Source organism: Melanerpes formicivorus, unplaced genomic scaffold (genome assembly GCF_026170545.1).
Source record: "Melanerpes formicivorus ecotype bairdi unplaced genomic scaffold, bMelFor1.0.p_v2 SCAF_14, whole genome shotgun sequence".
Taxonomy (NCBI): Eukaryota; Metazoa; Chordata; class Aves; order Piciformes; family Picidae; genus Melanerpes; species Melanerpes formicivorus.
The window spans coordinates 18,576,457-18,594,990 of NW_027142366.1; the positions used below are offsets into that span (position 1 = coordinate 18,576,457).

Consider the following 18,534-nt stretch of genomic DNA (forward strand, 5'->3'; position numbering starts at 1 on the left):
AGGGCAGGGTGGGAGGAGAATCTCCCTTGCCCTGCAGAACCACAGAATGGTCTGGTGGGAGGAGAACCTTCTTTGCCCTACAGAACCATAGAATGGTGTGGGTTGGAAGGGAGCTCCACAGGGCACCCAGTCCCTGGACACAGCACCCCAGAGGTGACCTCACTGTGGCAGGGCAGGGTGGGAGGAGAGCCTCCCTTGCCCTATATGAACCATGCTCAGTCGGAAGGGACCTCCACAGGGCACCCAGTCACTTGGACACAGCACTCCTGAGGTGACCTCACTGTGGCAGGGCAGGGTGGGAAGAGAGCCTCCCTGGCCCTACAGAACCGTACTAGGTTGGAAGGGAGCTCCACAGGGCACCCAGTCCCTGGACACAGCACTCTAGAGGTGACCTCAGCATGGCAGGGCAGGGTGGGAGAATCTCCCTTGCCCTACAGAACCACAGAATGGTCTGGTGGGAGGAGAACCTTCTTTGCCCTACAGAACCATAGAATGGTGTGGGTTGGAAGGGACCTCCACGGGGCACCCAGTCACTGGACACAGCACCCCAGAGCTGACCTCACATTGGCAGGGCAGGGTGGGAGGAGAATCTCCCTTGCCCTATATGAACCATGCTGGGTTGGAAGGGACCTCCACAGGGCACCCAGTCACTTGGACACAGCACTCCTGAGGTGACCTCAGCAGGGCAGGGCGGGGTGGGAAGAGAGCTTCCCTGGCCCTACAGAACCATACTGGGTTGGAAGGGACCTCCACAGGGCACTCAGTCCCTGGACACAACACTGCAGAGCTGACCTCACATTGGCAGGGCAGGGTGGGAGAAGAATCTCCCTTGCCCTATATGAACCATGCTGGGTTGGAAGGGACCTCCACAGGGCACCCAGTCACTGGACACAGCACCCCAGAGCTGACCTCACATTGGCAGGGCAGGGTGGGAGGAGAATCTCCCTTGCCCTATATGAACCATGCTGGGTTGGAAGGGACCTCCACAGGGCACCCAGTCCCTGGACCCAGCACGCCTGAGGTGACCTCACTGTGGCAGGGCAGGGTGGGAAGAGAGCCTCCTTTGCCCTACAGAACTATAGAATGGTGTGGGTTGGAAGGGACCTCCACAGGGCACCCAGTCCCTGGACACAACACTCCTGAGGTGACCTCAGCATGGCAGGGCAGGGTGGGAGGAGAATCTCCCTTGCCCTACAGAACCACAGAATGTTCTGGTGGGAGGAGAACCTTCTTTGCCCTACAGAACCATAGAATGGTGTGGGTTGGAAGGGACCTCCACAGGGCACCCAGTCCCTGGACACAGCACCCCAGAGGTGACCTCACTGTGGCAGGGCAGGGTGGGAGGACAACCTCCCTTGCCCTATAGAACCATGCTCAGTCGGAAGGGACCTCCACAGGGCACCCAGTCACTTGGACACAGCACTCCTGAGGTGACCTCAGCATGGCAGGGCAGGGTGGGAGGACAGCCTCCCTTGCCCTATATGAACCATGCTGGGTTGGAAGGGACCTCCACAGGGCACCCAGTCACTGAACACAGCACTCCAGAGGTGACCTCAGCATGGCAGGGCAGGGTGGGAGGACAACCTCCCTTGCCCTACAGAACCATGCTGGGTTGGAAGGGACCTCCACAGGCCACCCAGTCCCTGGACACAGCATGCCTGAGGTGACCTCAGCGCAGCAGGGCAGGGTGGAAGGAGATCCTCCCTGTCCCGGCAGGTGGGGCGGGCGGGGGCCGTCGGGCGGGGCCCATCGGGCGGGGGGCCGCGGGCGGGGGCCGTCGGGCGGGGGCCGTCGGGCGGGGGCCGTGCCTCACCTCACGGCAGAAGGTGACGATGTTCTCCCAGAGGGCCTTGGCCTCGCCCTCGTCGGTCTGGCGCCGCTTCTCCACGTGCATGCTCTCGCGCCGCTTCAGCGGCTTGAGCCCGCGGCGCTGCGCCACGTACTGCTGCGGGGTGTGGCAGGCGGCGCAGTGCTTGGCCTTCAGCTCGTTCAGCAGGGTGCAGGCGGGGCAGGCCCACTGGCCGGGCCGCTCCTGCCCGCCGGGCAGCTGGCAGGGGAAGAGCCTGGCCACCTTGCGCGCCGAGGGGGCCCTGGCGCCGCAGGGGCAGCCGCCGCGCTCGCAGCCCCCGCAGTCGGCGCCGCGCGGGGCGGCCTCGGGCTGCGCCCCGTGCTCCTGGAAGCCGTGCAGCTTGGAGGAGCCGCAGGCCTTGCACTTCTGGGCCAGCGTGGGGTTCTTCAGGGTGCACTTGGAGCAGGACCAGGTGGTGAAGTCGGGGCTGGAAGGGCTGCAGGGGGTGAAGCGCACCGAGTCCCCGGTCAGGTTGATGGTGTCGCTGCCCTTCTGCGCGCCGCAGGCCTCGCACTTGCTGGCCCCGGAGGAGTTGAGCAGGGAGCAGGAGCTGCACTTCCAGTGGGAAGGGCTGACCTCCATCTCCTCCTCCAGCACGCTCAGCCGCTTGTTGGACAGCAGCTCCTGGAAGCGGGCGGCCGGGGCGGGCCTGGCCTGGCCCTGCGGGGAGCCCTTCTGCGCGCCCTGCCCCGCGGGCTGGCCGGCCTCGGGGCAGGGCACCTGCAGCTGCGGGGGCACCTCCCGCCGGCTTCGGGGCACGGGGTTGTTCTGGAGCCCCGGCGAGAAGGGGCTGAAGGGCGGCATCTTCTGGGGCTCCTGTTCCATGGCCGCCGGGCCCTGGGCGGCGGCGGCGGCGGCGTCGCCCTCGGAGGCCTCCGCGGAGCCGGAAGGCTGCGGGGCGGAGGGGGCCATGTGGAAGCCGGCGGGGGTGATGACTTCAGGGACGACCAGCGCCTCTGGGGGGATCTTGGGCAGGGAGAGCTTGCGGGGGCCGCCGCAGGCCGAGCAGGAGTTGGCCACGGGGGTGTTGTGCAGCGTGCAGCGCTGGCAGGCCCAGCCGCTCTCCGGCTCCGCTTCCTCCGGGCTCTTCCCCTCCGCCTCCTCGCCGCCGCTCTCCGCCTTGGCGGCCTCCTCCTTGGCGGCGGCCTTGGGCTCCGGCGGCGCGGCGGGCTTGGGCAGGACGCCGTTGAGGACGGGCAGGGGCGCGGCGCCGGGGCCCGGCTCCGGGGCGAAGCCGCACACCTCGCAGCTCTCCTTGCCCAGGTAGTTGCGGAAGGTGCAGCGGGCGCAGGACCACTTCTGCTCCTCCACGCTGAGCCGCAGGATGTGGTTGAGGTCGGGCTTCTGGCGCGGGGCCTCGCAGATGGAGCACTGCCGCTGGCCCGCGGGGTTCAGGAAGGTGCAGCGGGCGCAGGACCACTCGCGGACGGCAGCCATGGAGCCGGGAGAGTGAGAGTGGCTGCAAGAGAGCAGAAGGCAGCGTCAGGATGAGGCCACCCGGGACGGGAGGGCACCGCTCAGGACGTCAGAGGTTGGAAGGGAGCTCCAGAGATCATCAACTGCAGAGCTACAGGCTGGGGTCGGAGTGGCTGGAGAGCTCCCAAACAGAGAGGGACCTGGGTGTGCTGATCGACAGCCACCTGAATATGAGCCAACAGTGTGCCCAGGTGGCCAGGAGGGCCAAGGGCATCCTGGCCTGCATTAGGAAGAGTGTGGCCAGCAGGAGCAGGGAGGTCATAGTGCCCCTGTACTCTGCTTTGGTTAGGCTGCACCTTGAGTACTGTGTCCAGTTCTGGGCCCCTCAGTTTAAGAAGGACATCGAAACACTTGAAGGTGTCCAGAGGGCAACATGGCTGGGGAGAGGCCTTGAGCACAGCCCTGTGAGGAGAGGCTGAGTGAGCTGGGGTTGCTTAGCCTGGAGAAGAGGAGGCTCAGGGGTGACCTCATTGCCCTCTACAACTACCTGAAGGGAGGTTGTAGCCAGGAAGGGGTTGGCCTCTTCTCCCAGGCACCCAGCACCAGAACAAGAGGACACAGTCTCAAGCTGTGCCAGGGGAGGTTTAGACTCGAGGTGAGGAGGAAGTTCTTCACCGAGCGAGTCATTCGTCATTGGAATGTGCTGCCCAGGGAGGTGGTTGAGTCATCGACCCTGGAGGTGTTCAAGAGGGGATTGGATGTGGCACTTGGTGCCATGGTCTAGTCATGGGGTCTGTGTTGATAGGTTGGACTCAATGATCCTCGAGTGATCCTGGGTGATACTGTGAGATACTGTAACTCAACATGAGGAGGAACTTCTGCACTGTGAGGCTCCCAGAGGCCTGGAGCAGGCTGCCCAGAGAGGTTGTGGAGTCTCCTGCTCTGGAGCCTTCCCAGCCCTGTCTGGATGTGTTCTGTGTGACCTGTGCTGGGTTCTCTGCTCCTGCTCTGGCAGGGGGCTTGGGCTTGATCATCTCTGAAGGTCCCTTCCAACCCCTGACGTCCTGTGAGCTGTGATCCAGTCCAAGCCCCCTGCCAGAGCAGCAGCACCCAGGGCAGTCTGCACAGGAATGCATCCAGGGGGGGTTGAATGTGTCCAGGGAAGGAGACTCCACAACCCCCCTGGGCAGCCTGCTCCAGGGCTCTGTCAGCCTCACACCAAAGAAGTTTCTCTTCATGTTAAGCTGAAACCTTCTATGTTCCAGCTTGGTACTTGACTTACCACTGCACACCACCCAAAAGAGCTTGGCCCCCTCCAGCCCTCAGCTATTGATAGACATTGATCAGATCCCTCTCAGCCTTCTCCTCTCCAGGCTAAACAGCCCCAGGGCTCTCAGTCTCTCCTCACAGGGGAGATGCTCAAGTCCCCAAATCATCCTCCTGGCTCTCCCTTGGACTCTCCCCAGCAGGTCTCTGTCTCTCTTGAGCTGGGGAGCCCAGAACTGGACACAGGATTTCAGTTGTGGTCTGAGCAGGGCAGAGCAGAGGGGGAGAAGAACCTCCCCAGGCCTGCTGGCCACACTCCAGGGTACCACACACTTCCTGGGCTGGCACAGCCAGGACCTTCCTTGCAGGAAAGGGACAACCCTTAGTCCAGTCACTGCCCTCCAGGCACAGCTTCTAACACTGACAACCTATTTCTCCAAGTGCATGGCGATGGCTTCCCCCCAAAGCACTGCAGGAAGGGCACAAGAGGCAGCCCCACAACCCTGCTGACCCCTCTCTGAAGGCAGAGCTGCACCTTGGTGAGCAAGCCCCCAGCCTCTGTGCTCCACCTCAGCACTTCTGTACAGCTGCAACTTGTTGGTCACTCTCTGGAGGAGGTGATACCCTGCTCTGCCTCTTTGCTGGTGTCAGGGTCAATTCTCTCCTCCTTTGGTGTCCCTGTCTCTGTCCTCTCCTGGCTCACCACCATGCTGCCCACACTGGGAGATCTGTGCCACCCCAGACCAGGCAGCACCAAGCAAAGCAAAGCAGCCTGCATCTCACAGAACCACAGAGGTTGGAAGGGACCTCTGGAGATCAGCCAGTCCAACCCCCCTGCTGAGGCAGGATCACCCAGGGCAGGTCACACAGGAACACCTCCAGGCAGGTCTGGAATGTCTCCAGAGGAGACTCCACCACCTCTCTGCTGGTGCTTCCACCTGGCTATGGGCTCCGGGGCCTGCCCATCCTGCCAGCAGCAGCTCCACAGCTCACGGCCAGCCAGAGCCAGGGCAGCTCAGCAGCAGCTCCTGACTCTCCCCAGCCTCTGGCAGAGGCATTTCAGATCAGCAGGCTCTGGGGGGCACCATGCCCCAGCTCCTGCCCCACTCACCTGGGGAGCAAAGAGGCCGCTGAGCCCTGCTGTCAGCACCAGCCCTCAGCCCGGGACCCTGCTGGGGAAGAGGTCCAAGGCACACCAGAGCCACCCCCCTTGCAGGGCAGAAGGCCACACCAGCTCTTTCTAGGCAAGGTCAGTTGGCAGCAGCACAGCAGCAGCTCCACAGCTCATGGCAGCCTCTGGGCTAGCAGGGAGCAGCCCTCCAGGTGCTCTCAGGAAGCGCTGCCGCGCTTGCCGGTGGCAAGAAGGAGGAATGCTGGCCCTGCACGCCGCCCTTTGTCCCCTGCTCGGGCTCATTTCCTGGAGTCTCCAGCAAAGGTGGGGCTGAAACAGAGCTTTCTGCTTCCTCCTCCCTCCCCAAGGGCACAACAGATCTCCTGCAGGTAATGTGCAGCATGAGCCCAGAGCCCTGCCCCCCCTGCGCTCCTGCTCCCAGATAAGGCAGCCCCAGCCCTGACCCCCAGCTGCAGGCCGGCTCTGCCTCTCTCCAGCTCAGCCGCTCCCCTCCCACCCCCTTCCAACCTGCGCTGCCTGCACAAGACTCTGGGCAGGGCCAGCTCTGCAGGGGGAGCCTCTAAGCCCCCCCCATGCCCTCAGCTCTTTTGGGGAACACCAAGTCCCAGCTTGTCTGGAGGAAAGAGCAGCTCCAGCCACGGGAGCAGCACCCCAGCAGGCTCACCGCTGGCTGCTTCAGCTCAACAGCCAGGTCCAACCACACCACCAGCTGCAGCAAAGGAGGGAAAGAAAGCCTTTGGTGCCAGGGAGGGCAGGGGATGCTGGTGCAGGCTGCAGAGGGAACCAGGTCCTGGCTGGTCTCCAGCATCCCCAGCAGCAGCACCTGCACCACAAGCTTCTCGAGGCTGCACTGCAGCAGCAGGGGCTGGAGGGGACTGAAGATGCAGCAGGAACCACCCTGGGGAGGGGGAAAGTGACTCCTGGTTTGGCTGGGGACCTGAGACAGGCTCCTGGGGCAGCAGCAGCAGCAATCCAAGCACCTGTCCAGCCAGGAGAAGCTGGAGGAGCAGCTCCTCCTCACTGAGAGATCAGATCCAACCTCCAACTCCCTCCCTAAACCAAGCCTTTCTCTGAATAAAGCCCAGGGAATCCATTGCCTTGCAAGGGAGAAGCTTGCAGCTCCATTCTGCTGCACCTGCCAGGCCTCCCCCAGCCCAGCCTGGCCAGCTTTGTATTTACTGCAGCTACTGAAAGACTCCAAGAGAAATACCAACATTGATTTTTCTGCATCAAGCCCTCCAGCTGGGAGCTGCTGTGGCCTCTCCCCCCGTGGCAGCGCCAGGGAGGGAGCCTACCCTTCAGCCAAGCAAGGGCAGGAGCTGTGTGCCCAGGGAAGCAAACAGGGCCAGGAAGGGCAGCCTGAGCCTGTGGCATCCATTTCTCTCCCTGGATGAGGCTGATCAAACCACAGGCATCAGCAAAAGGCAAAGCAGAGGCTGTCAGCATCCTGCACCAGCTGTGGCCAGGCTCCTGCAGTGTTCCATGCTGCTGCCCTCCCTCCACTGCCTCCTAAGCATCACAGACTCACAGAGTGCTCTGGGCTGGAAGGGAGCTCCAAAGCTCACCCAGTCCAACCCCCTGCAGGGACAGCAGGGACATCCTCCACCAGATCAGGCTGCCCAGAGCCCTGTCCAGCCTCACCTGGAATATCTCCAGGGACAGGACCCCAACCACCTCCCTGGGCAACCTGCTGCAGTGTTCCAGCAGCCTCCTGCTGCAGAACGTGTTCCTCACATCCCAATCCTCCCCAGATGCAGCTCAGCAGCCTCCAGCCTTCCTGCTGCACAATTCACTCTCACAGCCAGGTCACTGCCCAGCCATGCAACCACAGCACCATGGAAAGAAGGCATCCTCCCTGCCCCTTCCTGTGCCTGGGGAAAGAAGGGAGAACCAGGAGAGCCTCAAAAGCTGAGGTACCACTCAAGGGGACAGCAGGATGAGGGGCAGCAGCAGACCTGCTTGGGGTGGCATCAGCAGCAAGCTGTGGGCTCAGGGAGGGCAGCACCATTGCTGCAGGGTAAGGATTAACTGCTAGACCATAGAGATGAAATTGCTCCAGAGGGCTGGAAGGTCCCCAGAGGGACTTGGTCAGGTAGGAGATCAAAGCTCCAGGCAGCAAGCAGGGAGGTGGAAGCCAGGACACTGCAGTGCCCTCCTCCAAGCTCCAACACCAGCCCTCAGGAGCTGCGACACTCCCTGGTCACACTGTCCCCCTCCTGCTCCCCTCCTCTCCCCAGGCTCCATCCCAACACTGCCCCTTCCTGGGACACCATCCTGGCCACTGCTGGGATCTCTCCCAGGAAAAGCAGCAAGCCTCCCAGAGAGGCCAGCAGCCCTTCCCTCAAAGGTCCTTTGCAGTGGCAGGGCCACCAGCACGGCAAGCTCTGGCAGCAGCCTTGCTGCCTGCTTGTGCTCAGGGTGAGCTGCTCAAGGTGAGCTGCTCAGGGTGAGCTGCTCAGAGTGGCTGCTCAGGGTGGCTGCTCAGGGTGAGCTGCTCAGGGTGAGCTGCTCAGAGTGGCTGCTCAGGGTGAGCTGCTCAGGGTGAGCTGCTCAGGGTGAGCTGCTCAGGGTGACTGCTCAGGGTGAGCTGCTCAGAGTGGCTGCTCAGGGTGGCTGCTCAGGGTGACTGCTCAGGGTGGCTGCTCAGGGTGACTGCTCAGGGTGAGCTGCTCAGAGTGGCTGCTCAGGGTGACTGCTCAGGGTGAGCTGCTCAGAGTGGCTGCTCAGAGTGGCTGCTCAGGGTGGCTGCTCAGGGTGAGCTGCTCAGGGTGAGCTGCTCAGAGTGGCTGCTCAGGGTGAGCTGCTCAGAGTGGCTGCTCAGGGTGAGCTGCTCAGGGTGAGCTGCTCAGAGTGGCTGCTCAGGGTGGCTGCTCAGGGTGAGCTGCTCAGGGTGAGCTGCTCAGAGTGGCTGCTCAGGGTGAGCTGCTCAGGGTGAGCTGCTCAGGGTGGCTGCTCAGGGTGACTGCTCAGGGTGAGCTGCTCAGGGTGAGCTGCTCAGGGTGGCTGCTCAGGGTGAGCTGCTCAGAGTGGCTGCTCAGAGTGGCTGCTCAGGGTGGCTGCTCAGGGTGAGCTGCTCAGGGTGAGCTGCTCAGAGTGGCTGCTCAGGGTGAGCTGCTCAGGGTGAGCTGCTCAGGGTGGCTGCTCAGGGTGACTGCTCAGGGTGAGCTGCTCAGGGTGAGCTGCTCAGGGTGGCTGCTCAGGGTGACTGCTCAGGGTGGCTGCTCAGGGTGAGCTGCTCGGGGTGGCTGCTCAGGGTGGCTGCTCAGGGTGAGCTGCTCAGGGTGGCTGCTCAGGGTGAGCTGCTCAGGGTGAGCTGCTCAGAGTGGCTGCTCAGGGTGAGCTGTTCAGGGTGAGCTGCTCAGGGTGAGCTGCTCAGGGTGGCTGCTCAGGGTGACTGCTCAGGGTGAGCTGCTCAGAGTGGCTGCTCAGGGTGAGCTGCTCAGGGTGAGCTGCTCAGGGTGGCTGCTCAGGGTGACTGCTCAGGGTGAGCTGCTCAGAGTGGCTGCTCAGGGTGGCTGCTCAGGGTGACTGCTCAGGGTGGCTGCTCAGGGTGACTGCTCAGGGTGAGCTGCTCAGAGTGGCTGCTCAGAGTGGCTGCTCAGGGTGGCTGCTCAGGGTGACTGCTCAGGGTGGCTGCTCAGGGTGACTGCTCAGGGTGAGCTGCTCAGGGTGGGCTGCTCAGGGTGAGCTGCTCAGGGTGAGCTGTTCAGGGTGAGCTGTTCAGGGTGAGCTGCTCAGGGTGAGCTGCTCAGGGTGGCTGTTCAGGGTGAGCTGCTCAGGGTGGGCTGCTCAGGGTGAGCTGCTCAGGGTGGGCTGCTCAGGGTGAGCTGCTCAGGGTGAGCTGCTCAGGGTGGCTGCTCAGGGTGAGCTGTTCAGGGTGAGCTGCTCAGGGTGAGCTGCTCAGGGTGGCTGCTCAGGGTGAGCTGCTCAGGGTGAGCTGTTCAGGGTGAGCTGTCAGGGTGGCTGCTCAGGGTGGCTCCCTGGAGCAGAGTAGAGTGGGAGGAGAACCTCCCTTGCCCTGCTGGCCACACTCTTCTCAGTGCCCTTGTCCTGTCCCTGGGCACCACTGACACATCTGTGCTGCCAGCCCCTCTTGATGCTGGGGGGTTCCATCCTTGTGCTCCCTCTTGGGTCCCCTTGCAGGGGAAGCCCTTGTGGGGTGCATGGCTTGGCCAACTCACTGCCTTCTGAGAGGAGCTCCCCTGTGCACAGGCCCCTGGGGAGGTGGCAGATGAGTGTCTGAGTTGGGTTGTCTGGGGCTGAGGAGCATGTGTGTGTTTGCAGAGGGCAGCAGGGCCTCCTGAGGGGTGGTGGAGACAGCTCCAGCTCCTCAGGCAGCCTTGGTGCCTGCAGGGAAAGGAGCCAGCCAGGCTGTGCTGGGGAAAGCACAGAGCTTGGGCAGGCTGTGGTTGGGGTTCTGCTCCTGCCTGCTCAGGGTGGCTGTCCCAGCAGCAAGGCTGTTTGCCTGCAAGCCAGTGGGAGATACACAGAGATGGGGCAGGACATGGGACAAGCATCTTCTGCTGTCCTCCACAAGGCACTGGTTGCCCACCCTTGAGCAGTGCTGGCTCAGCAGGCTGCAGCCTGCTCCCACCAGGCTCCTCCTGAGGACTGACAGAGCTCAAGCCCTTGTGTGGAGCACTAGAATCACAGCCTCACTGTATCACTAAGGTTGGGAGAGACCTCAAAGATCACCAAGTCCAAGCTGTCACCACAGACCTCATGACTAACCCATGGCACCAAGTGCCACATCCAATCCCCCCTTGAACACCTCCAGGGATGGGGACTCCACCACCTCCCTGGGCAGCACATCCCAGTGGCCAACAACTCTCTCTGGGAAGAACTTTCATAGCATCACAGAAGGGTAGGGGTTGGAAAGGGACCTTTAAGGTCATCCAGTCCAACCCCCCTGCCAGAGCAGGGTCACCCAGGGCAGGTCACACAGGAACACATCCAGCAGGGGCTTGAATGTCTGCAGAGGAGACCACAACATCTCTGGGCAGCCTGCTCCAGGCCTCCAGCACCCTCACACTAAACAACTTCCTCCTCCTGTTGAGGTGGAACCTCCTGGGTTCCAGTTTGTGTCCCTTGCTTCTTGTCCCATCCCAGGACACCAGTGCAAAGAGCCTGGCCCCTGCTCCTTGACACCCAAGCCCTCAGCACTCAGTCTTCTCTCCACACTAAACAGCCCCAGGGCTCTCAACCCTTTCTCAGCACACAGCTGTTCCAGTGCCTTCATCATAGTATCATAGTATCAGTCAAGGTTGGAAGGGACCACAAGGATCATCCAGTTCCAACCCCCCTGCCATGGGCAGGGACACCCCACACTAGATCAGCCTGGCCAGAGCCTCATCCAGCCTGGCCTTAAACACCTCCAGGAACAGGGCCCCAACCACCTCCCTGGACAACCCATCCCAGGGCTTCACCACTCTCATGGGGAAGAACTTCCTCCTCACCTCCAGCCTGAATCTCCCCACCTCCAGCTTCATTCCATTCCCCCCAGTCCTATCACTGCCTGAGATCCTGAGCAGTCCCTCCCCAGCCTTCCTGGAGCCCCCTTCAGATCCTGGAAGGCCACAATGAGGTCACCTGGGAGCCTTCTCTTCTCCAGACTGAACAGCCCCAACTCCTTCAGTCTGTCCTCACAGGAGAGGTGCTCCAGCCCTCTGCTCATCCTCCTGGCCCTGCTCTGGACACCTTCCAGCACCTCCAGATCCCTCTTGTGCTAGGGGCTCCAGAACTGGAGGCAGTACTCCAGGTGGGGTCTCACCAGGGCTGAGTAGAGGGGGAGGATCACCTCACTTGACCTGCTGGCCACACTTCTGATGCAGCCTGATCATCCTCATAGCTTCCCCTGCCTCCAGCAGGTCCCTGTCCCCCTTGAACTGGGCACAATACTCCAGGTGTGCTCTCATCAAGCTCAATATAAGGGTCCAAAGATCACAGAGGGCACAAGGCTGGGGGGGGCAGTGCTGAAGGCTGCCTCTTGGTCCATCCCCCATGGTACAACCCCCAGCAGCACCCTACCAGCAGCAGGAGCCTCTGGGCCACACCTTGAGCCAGCTCTCCAAAGTGAGCAGGCAGGAGCAGAACCCCAACCACAGCCTGCCCAAGCTCTGTGCTTTCCCCAGCACAGCCTGGCTGGCTCCTTTCCCTGCAGGCACCAAGGCTGCCTGAGGAGCTGGAGCTGTCTCCACCACCCCTCAGGAGGCCCTGCTGCCCTCTGCAAACACACACATGCTCCTCAGCCCCAGACAACCCAACTCAGACACTCATCTGCCACCTCCCCAGGGGCCTGTGCACAGGGGAGCTCCTCTCAGAAGGCAGTGAGTTGGCCAAGCCATGCACCCCAGAAGGGCTTCCCCTGCAAGGGGACCCAAGAGGGAGCACAAGGATGGAACCCCCCAGCAGCAAGAGGGGCTGGCAGCACAGATGTGTCAGTGGTGCCCAGGGACAGGACAAGGGCACTGAGAAGAGTGTGGCCAGCAGGGCAAGGGAGGTTCTCCTCCCACTCTACTCTGCTCCAGGGAGTCCTGGGTCCAGTTCTGGGCTCCCCAGTTCCAGAGGGACAGAGAACTGCTGGAGAGAGCCCAGGGCAGGCTGCAGAGCTGCTGAGGGGCCTGGAGCAGCTCTGGGAGCAGCAAAGGCTGAGAGCCCTGGGGCTGAGAGCCTGCAGAAGAGCAGCCCCAGAGGGCAGCTGAGCAATGCTCAGCAAGAGCTAAAGGAGCTGTGGGGGGCAAGAGGCTGGGGCCAGGCTCTGCTGAGTGCTGCCCAGGGCCAGCAGAAGGGACAGCAAGGGGCAGAAAGTGTCAGGCAGGAGGTTGGAGCTGAGCAGGAGGAGAAAGTTGTTTGGGGTGAGGCTGCTGGAGGCCTGGAGCAGGCTGCCCAGAGAGGTTGTGGAGTCTGCTGGTGTGGAGAGCTTCCAACCCCCCCTGGGCACTGTGCTGCTGGGCAGGGTGCTGGGGGTGCCCTGCTGGCGCAGGGCTTGGCCTGGGGGAGCTCCAGAGCTGCCTTCCACCCTCACCCTGCTGGGGTGCTGTGAAAGTTCAGGAGCTGAATGACCCCAGAGCTCCAGCAGCATGGACAGGACAGGTCCCATGCAGCCTTGCTTGCCAGCACAGCTCCAGCAGGGCAGGGTGCAGGGCAGCTGGCAGGGGACACCACCATGCTGGCAGCACTGCACCTGCCTTGGCAAGCATGAGAGCATCATTATAACATTTAACAAAGACTGGGGAGGGTTCTCAGCCAAGTCAGCAGCTGTCAGCACACTGATCAGGGCCCAGGGAGCCTCACTGCTTTGCAGAGTGCCAAGGCCAGCCCACCACTGAAGGGACAACCTCTGGGGAGAGAGGATGGCCAGGATCCCCAGGCAGCTTCACAGGCAGGATCACAGAACCCTGGAGTGGTTTGAGTTGGAAGGGAGCTTCAAGATCATCCAGCTCCAACCCCTGCTATGGGCAGGGACACCTCCCACCAACACAGGCTGTTCAAGGCCTCATCCAGCCTGGTCCTGAACACCTCCAGGCAGGAGGCAGCCACAGCCTCCCTGGGCAGCCTGGGCCAGAGTCTCCCCAGCCTCACTGCTAAGAATTTCTTCCTCCTCTCCACTCTCAGTCTCCTCTCTCCCAGCTCAAAGCCATTGGCCCTGGGCCTGGCACTCCCAGCCCTTGGCCCAAGTCCCTCCCCAGCTCTCCTGGAGCCCTTCAGGTACTGGGAGGCTGCTCTGAGGTCTGCCTGGAGCCTTCTCTTCTGCAGGCTGCACAGCCCCAACTCCCTCTGAACCTCTGAGCTCCCTCAGGAACCCTCCTGACTGAAGCAGGGCAGAACTGTCAGGACAAGACAAGGAGGAGATTAGGAAGGCACCAGCTGGTCACCTTCCAACCCCCCCCCATGGGACAGTCACATCTCAGTCCCTGAGAGGAGCCTCTGCTGAGCAATGCCTTCAGGAGCCTCTGCTGAGCTTCTGTGTCCTCTTGCTACAGGGTCCTGGCTCCTACATGGCCTGGGGTCTGCCTCCACCACCCCTGGCACCAAAGGCTTTTTCTGGAGGCTCAGCAGAGCAGGACAGGAAGGAACAGGGCAGGGTGCAGGAGCAGGGAAGTGCCCCCAAAGCTGCAGCTTGCATCCTTCCTGCCGGCAGGGAGCTGGTGGTGTGCCAAGGCTCCGGGGCGTGCAGCCGAGCCCCAGGGCAAGAGATGGCAACCAGCCCTGGCCAGCAGCAGCTTGAGGTGGCCTGGGCCCTGCAGCCGAGCTCCCAGCACACCACTGCAGAGCCCCCAGGGCCGCAGGAGCTGGTGTCAACGGCAGCCAGCGACAGCAGGAGGCTGCTCCCCTACAGCAGAGTGCTCCAGAGCAGCCACAGCTTCAAACTTCCTGCTCCAGCTTCTCCCCCGCAGGACAGACAGAAAGCTCAGTTGTGCTGCTCAGCAACGCACAAACCCTCAGCTCTCGGGGCAGGCTGTAGCAAAGCCCTGCCTGCCAAAGCCCTGCCTGCCAAAGCCCAGCAAACCCAGCACGGCTTGGGGGAAAGAACAAAAGAGAACCGCACCGAAAAATCCCTGCCCCAGCTGCCTGCGAATCCCCTCCCCTCCCCTCCCCTCCGCTCCTCCCCGGCCAGCTCTTCCCTCTTTAACTCCTTCTTCCAGCGGCACAGAGCGCCCTGACCCGCTCAGCCCTCACCCCCCTGCACCTACCACATCTCCAGGGCCCGCGGAGCAGAAGGCAGCTGCCGAGCCCCGGCCAGGAGGGCTGGGGCAGGTCAGGCGCCGCAGGGCTCGGCTCCGGAGGCAGGGGCTGGGGCTGGGGGGCCCACAGCTGGCGAAGGCCAGGCGAGGAGCTGCTGCTGCCTGAGCTGACTCACTCTTGCAGAGCCAGGCAAGGCTGGGAGGCTGGACCAGGGAAGGTTGCAGCAGCTCTCCTGGCAGGGAAGCACCAGCAGCTGGGGCTTCCCGTTTTTCACTCACTTCTGGAGGAGCATCCGGGGAGAAAAAGAGCCTCTGGGTCCCAGCCCGAGGCCACTCCAGCCTCCCCAGCTCGCTGCTGGCACCCTCCAGGCAGGGCAGCTCACAGGAGCCTTCCCAGACCTTGCCTCTTGCACCCCTCCACAGCCAGACAAGAAAATGAAGCTGGCTTCAGGAGCAGCAGCCCTCACCCAGCCTCAGGCAGATGCTCTGCACCACAAGGGGTGAGTCCCTCTGGCCTCTTCTCCCCCTTTGCCCCGGCACAGAGCTGCTGAGCAAGGGCAGAGGCAGCAAAGAAAGCCTCCCTGACACTCACCCAGGCTCCCCTGCAGCAACCAGGGCAGGCCATGCCAGGCAGGCCCAGTGGCACAGATGTGCCCAGCACCCAGGGGCCCTTGCTGGACCCCTCTGTCTCTAAGAGAAAGCAGCACCCCACTTCCACAAGAGCAAGGGGGGAGGGATCCAGGAGAACTCAGGATCCTCTTGGAGTGAGGAGCTCCAAACTGAAGCCAGGGTTTGAGCACAGGAGGACAACCCCTGCCCTGCTCCTGCCGCTCCAGGCCAGGCTGCTGGTGCCCTGCTTGCCCACCTGGGCACCCCCTGGCTCCTCTCCAGCCAGCAGCACCGGGATCTAATCATCACACCCAGGTCAGAGGAGGAAATGAACCTCAGCTCCCCAGAGGGCAGCACCCCCTGCATGCAACCTCCACCTCCTGGCTCCTTGCTCTGAGCCACTCCACTGCCTCCACTCCCTCAGTCTGGTTGAAGGGAACCACAACAGCAACCACTACACCAATTGCTCCTTCTGGTGAAGCAGCTGATGAAATAGAGCTTCCTAGACCCTGAAATATTCATTCCCAAGTGCTCCAGAGCTGTAGCAGGTATTTATATCTGCTCTCCCTCCTCAGAGTCAAGCCAGGACACTCTGCCAGGCACACAGCTTGCAGGCAGGAAGGGGAAAGCAGGAGGGCCCAGCCTGGGCCTCTGCCAGGGAATCCCAGAATGGGTTGGGTTGGAAGAGACCTTCAAGCTCACCCAGCTCCAGCCCCCTGCCATGGGCAGGGACCCCTCCCACCAGCACAGCTTGCTCAGGGCCTCATCCAGCCTGGTCCTGAACACCTCCAGGAAGGAGGCAGCCACAGCATCCCTGCCAAACTCTCCTCTGGGCAGGAGCCCTCTTCTGCCTGCAGGTTTACCTCCTCCCAGCCCCAGCACGGTCTCAGTGCTCCTCACCACTCCCTGGGGCAGGACAACCACCTTGGTGCAGCAGCCAGAGGCTGCCACTGGTGTTGGCTCCCAGGGGATTTGATCTGTTGAATCAAGCAGTGGTGGCAGAGGAGACTCAGCAAAGCAGAAGGCAGGGAAGCAACTAAATCTCATTCACAGTATCAGAGAATCACCAAGGTTGGAAGAGACCTCAAAGATCATGGAGTCCAAGCTGGCACCACAGACCTCATGGCTAGACCATGGCACCAAGTGCCACATCCAATCCCCTCTGGAACACCTCCAGGGATGGGGACTCCACCACCTCCCTGGGCAGCACATACCAATGGCCAACAACTCTCTCTGGGAAGAACTTTCTCCTCACCTCCAGCCTGAACCTCCCCTGGCACAGCTTGAGACTGTGTCCTCCTGTTCTGCTGCTGGCTGCCTGGGAGCAGAGCCCAACCCCCACCTGGCTCCAACCTCCCTTCAGGGAGTTGCAGAGAGCAAGAAGGTCTCCCCTGAGCCTCCTCTTCTCCAGGCTAAGCAACCCCAGCTCCCTCAGCCTCTCCTCACAGGGCTGTGCCCCAGACCCCTCCCCAGCTCTGTTGCCCTTCTCTGGACACCTTCAAGTCTCTCAATGTCCTTCTTGACCTGAGGAGCCCAGAGCTGGACACAGGACTCAAGGGGTGGCCTGAGCAGTGCTGAGCACAGGGCACAAGGACTTCCCTGCTCCTGCTGGCCACACTCTTCCTCATGCAGGCCAGGATGCCCTTGGCCTTCTTGGCCATCTGGGCACACTGCAGGCTCCTGTTCAGCTGCTCTCCACCAGTACCCCCCAGGTCCCTCTCTGTTTGGCTGCTCTCAGCCACTCTGACCCCAGCCTGTAGCACTGCCTGGGGTTGCTGTGGCCAAAGTGCAGCCCCTGGCACTTGGACTTGTTGAATGCCATCCTGTTGGCCTCTGCCCATCTGTCCAGCCTGGCAAGGTCCCTCTGCAGAGCCCTTCTGTCCTCTGACTGACCAACATCTGCCCCCAGCTTGCTGTCATCTGCAAACTCACTGCTGATGGACTCAATGCCCTCATCCAGCTCATCAGTGAAGATGTTAAAGAGCACAGGGCCCAGCACTGCTCCCTGGGGCACACCACTGGTGCCTGGCTGCCAGCTGGCTGTGGCACCATTCACCACCACTCTCTGGGCTCAGCCTCCAGCCAGTTCCTAACCCAGCTCAGAGAGCTGCTGTCCCAGCCAGGGGCTGACAGCTTGGCCAGCAGTTTGCTGTGGGAGACCCTGCAATGCTGAGCAGTCCAGGGGGAATGAGGCCAGTAAAGACACATCAACACCCCAACCCCCCCCAGGTGGTGCCCAGAGGCTCAAGCAGACACTGAGCTTGCCAAGCTGGTGACACTCCCCAGTTCCTGGGAACCTCTCAGTCCTCAGCAGGCTTCTTGCACAGCTTCTCTTTAGCTTCCTCTTTCTCACAGTGGCCACAGCTCACAAAACACTCTGCCAGCTCAGATGTGCTCCAGCAGCCAGGGAGAGAAGAAGCTGTGGGTTTTAATGAGAAGTTCCCAGGAGAAAACTAAACTCTGCTAATGAGAAGCCTGGGAGGGGAAGAAAAAACAAAGAGCCTGGCCTCAGCTGCATGGAGTTCACCCAGCAGCATGTTCTGCTGGCAGGCAGCAGCAGGGGCCTCTGGCAGCCAGCAAAGCCACAGAACAGGCTCTCAGACTGCAGCCTTCCCTGCTGCTGGCTTTGTCCTCACCTCCCCCAGGACAGAGCTTGCCTGGCTTGAGGCAGAGGTGAAGGGTGAGAGGGGCTGCAGGACTTCAAGGCAATGCTCAGCTGCTTGCAAAGGGTGCAAGTGGGACAGGGAACATGGTCCTCTACCCTTCTCTGGCCATGAGGAGCGCACAGCTGGGGCAGAAGCAGCCCAAAGCTCTTGCAGCAAGCCCCAGGGTCTGGCTGTGATGACTAAAGGAAGTTGAGGAGACCATGATCATCTGGGGAGCAAAATCTGGCTGGGTTTGACCCAGGAAAGGAGAGGGAGACAGGCAAGAGTGGAGTGGGAAACAGAAGAAAGGTAGAGACACAACTGGGACAGAAGCACCCTGGAAGCTCCTGCCACATGTCCCAAGGTCTGCCTGTGATGACTTAAATGAAGTTGAGGAGCCTTGGAGAGTGAAATCCCTGGCAGGGTTTGGTCCAGGGAAAGGAGAGGAGCAGAGTCTTAGAAGGGCTTTGCCCATCTAAAGAGAAGGCTCAGTGGAGCTGCTGGCCCTGCACAGATGCCAAGTGACACCCACCTGGAAGGAGCAAGCCCTGTACTACCTTTGTTCCAAGGCAGCAGAGACCCCCACAAGCTCTGCATCCACAGGACCAGGGGGCTGCAAGCTCTGGACCCACAGAACCAGAGGGCTGCAAGCTCTGGATCCCAGGGCCAGAGGGCTGCAAGCTCTGGACCCACAGAACCAGAGGGCTGCAAGCTCTGAACCCACAGGGCCAGGGGGCTGCAAGCTCTGGACCCACAGAACCAGGGGGCTGCAAGCTCTGAACCCACAGGGCCAGGGGGCTGCAAGCTCTGGACCCACAGAACCAGGGGGCTGCAAGCTCTGAACCCACAGGACCAGGGATCTGCAAGCTCTGGATCCACAGGGCCAGGGGGCTGCAAGCTCTGGATCCCAGGACCAGGGATCTGCAAGCTCTG

The 18,534-nt window shown here is 62.0% G+C and overlaps 1 protein-coding gene across 6 annotated transcripts in view; it reads right to left on the reverse strand.

Annotated features, from left to right (window-relative positions):
- CAPN15 (calpain 15) overlaps positions 1–18,534 on the reverse strand; it is an 87,634-nt gene that overhangs the window by 21,536 nt on the left and 47,564 nt on the right. For all 6 annotated transcript variants that reach the window (XM_068147257.1, XM_068147255.1, XM_068147253.1 and 3 more), the window contains one exon: positions 1,814–3,308. In XM_068147257.1, coding sequence (XP_068003358.1) covers positions 1,814–3,308 — 1,495 coding nt within the window. The remainder of the gene's footprint in view (positions 1–1,813; positions 3,309–18,534) is intronic.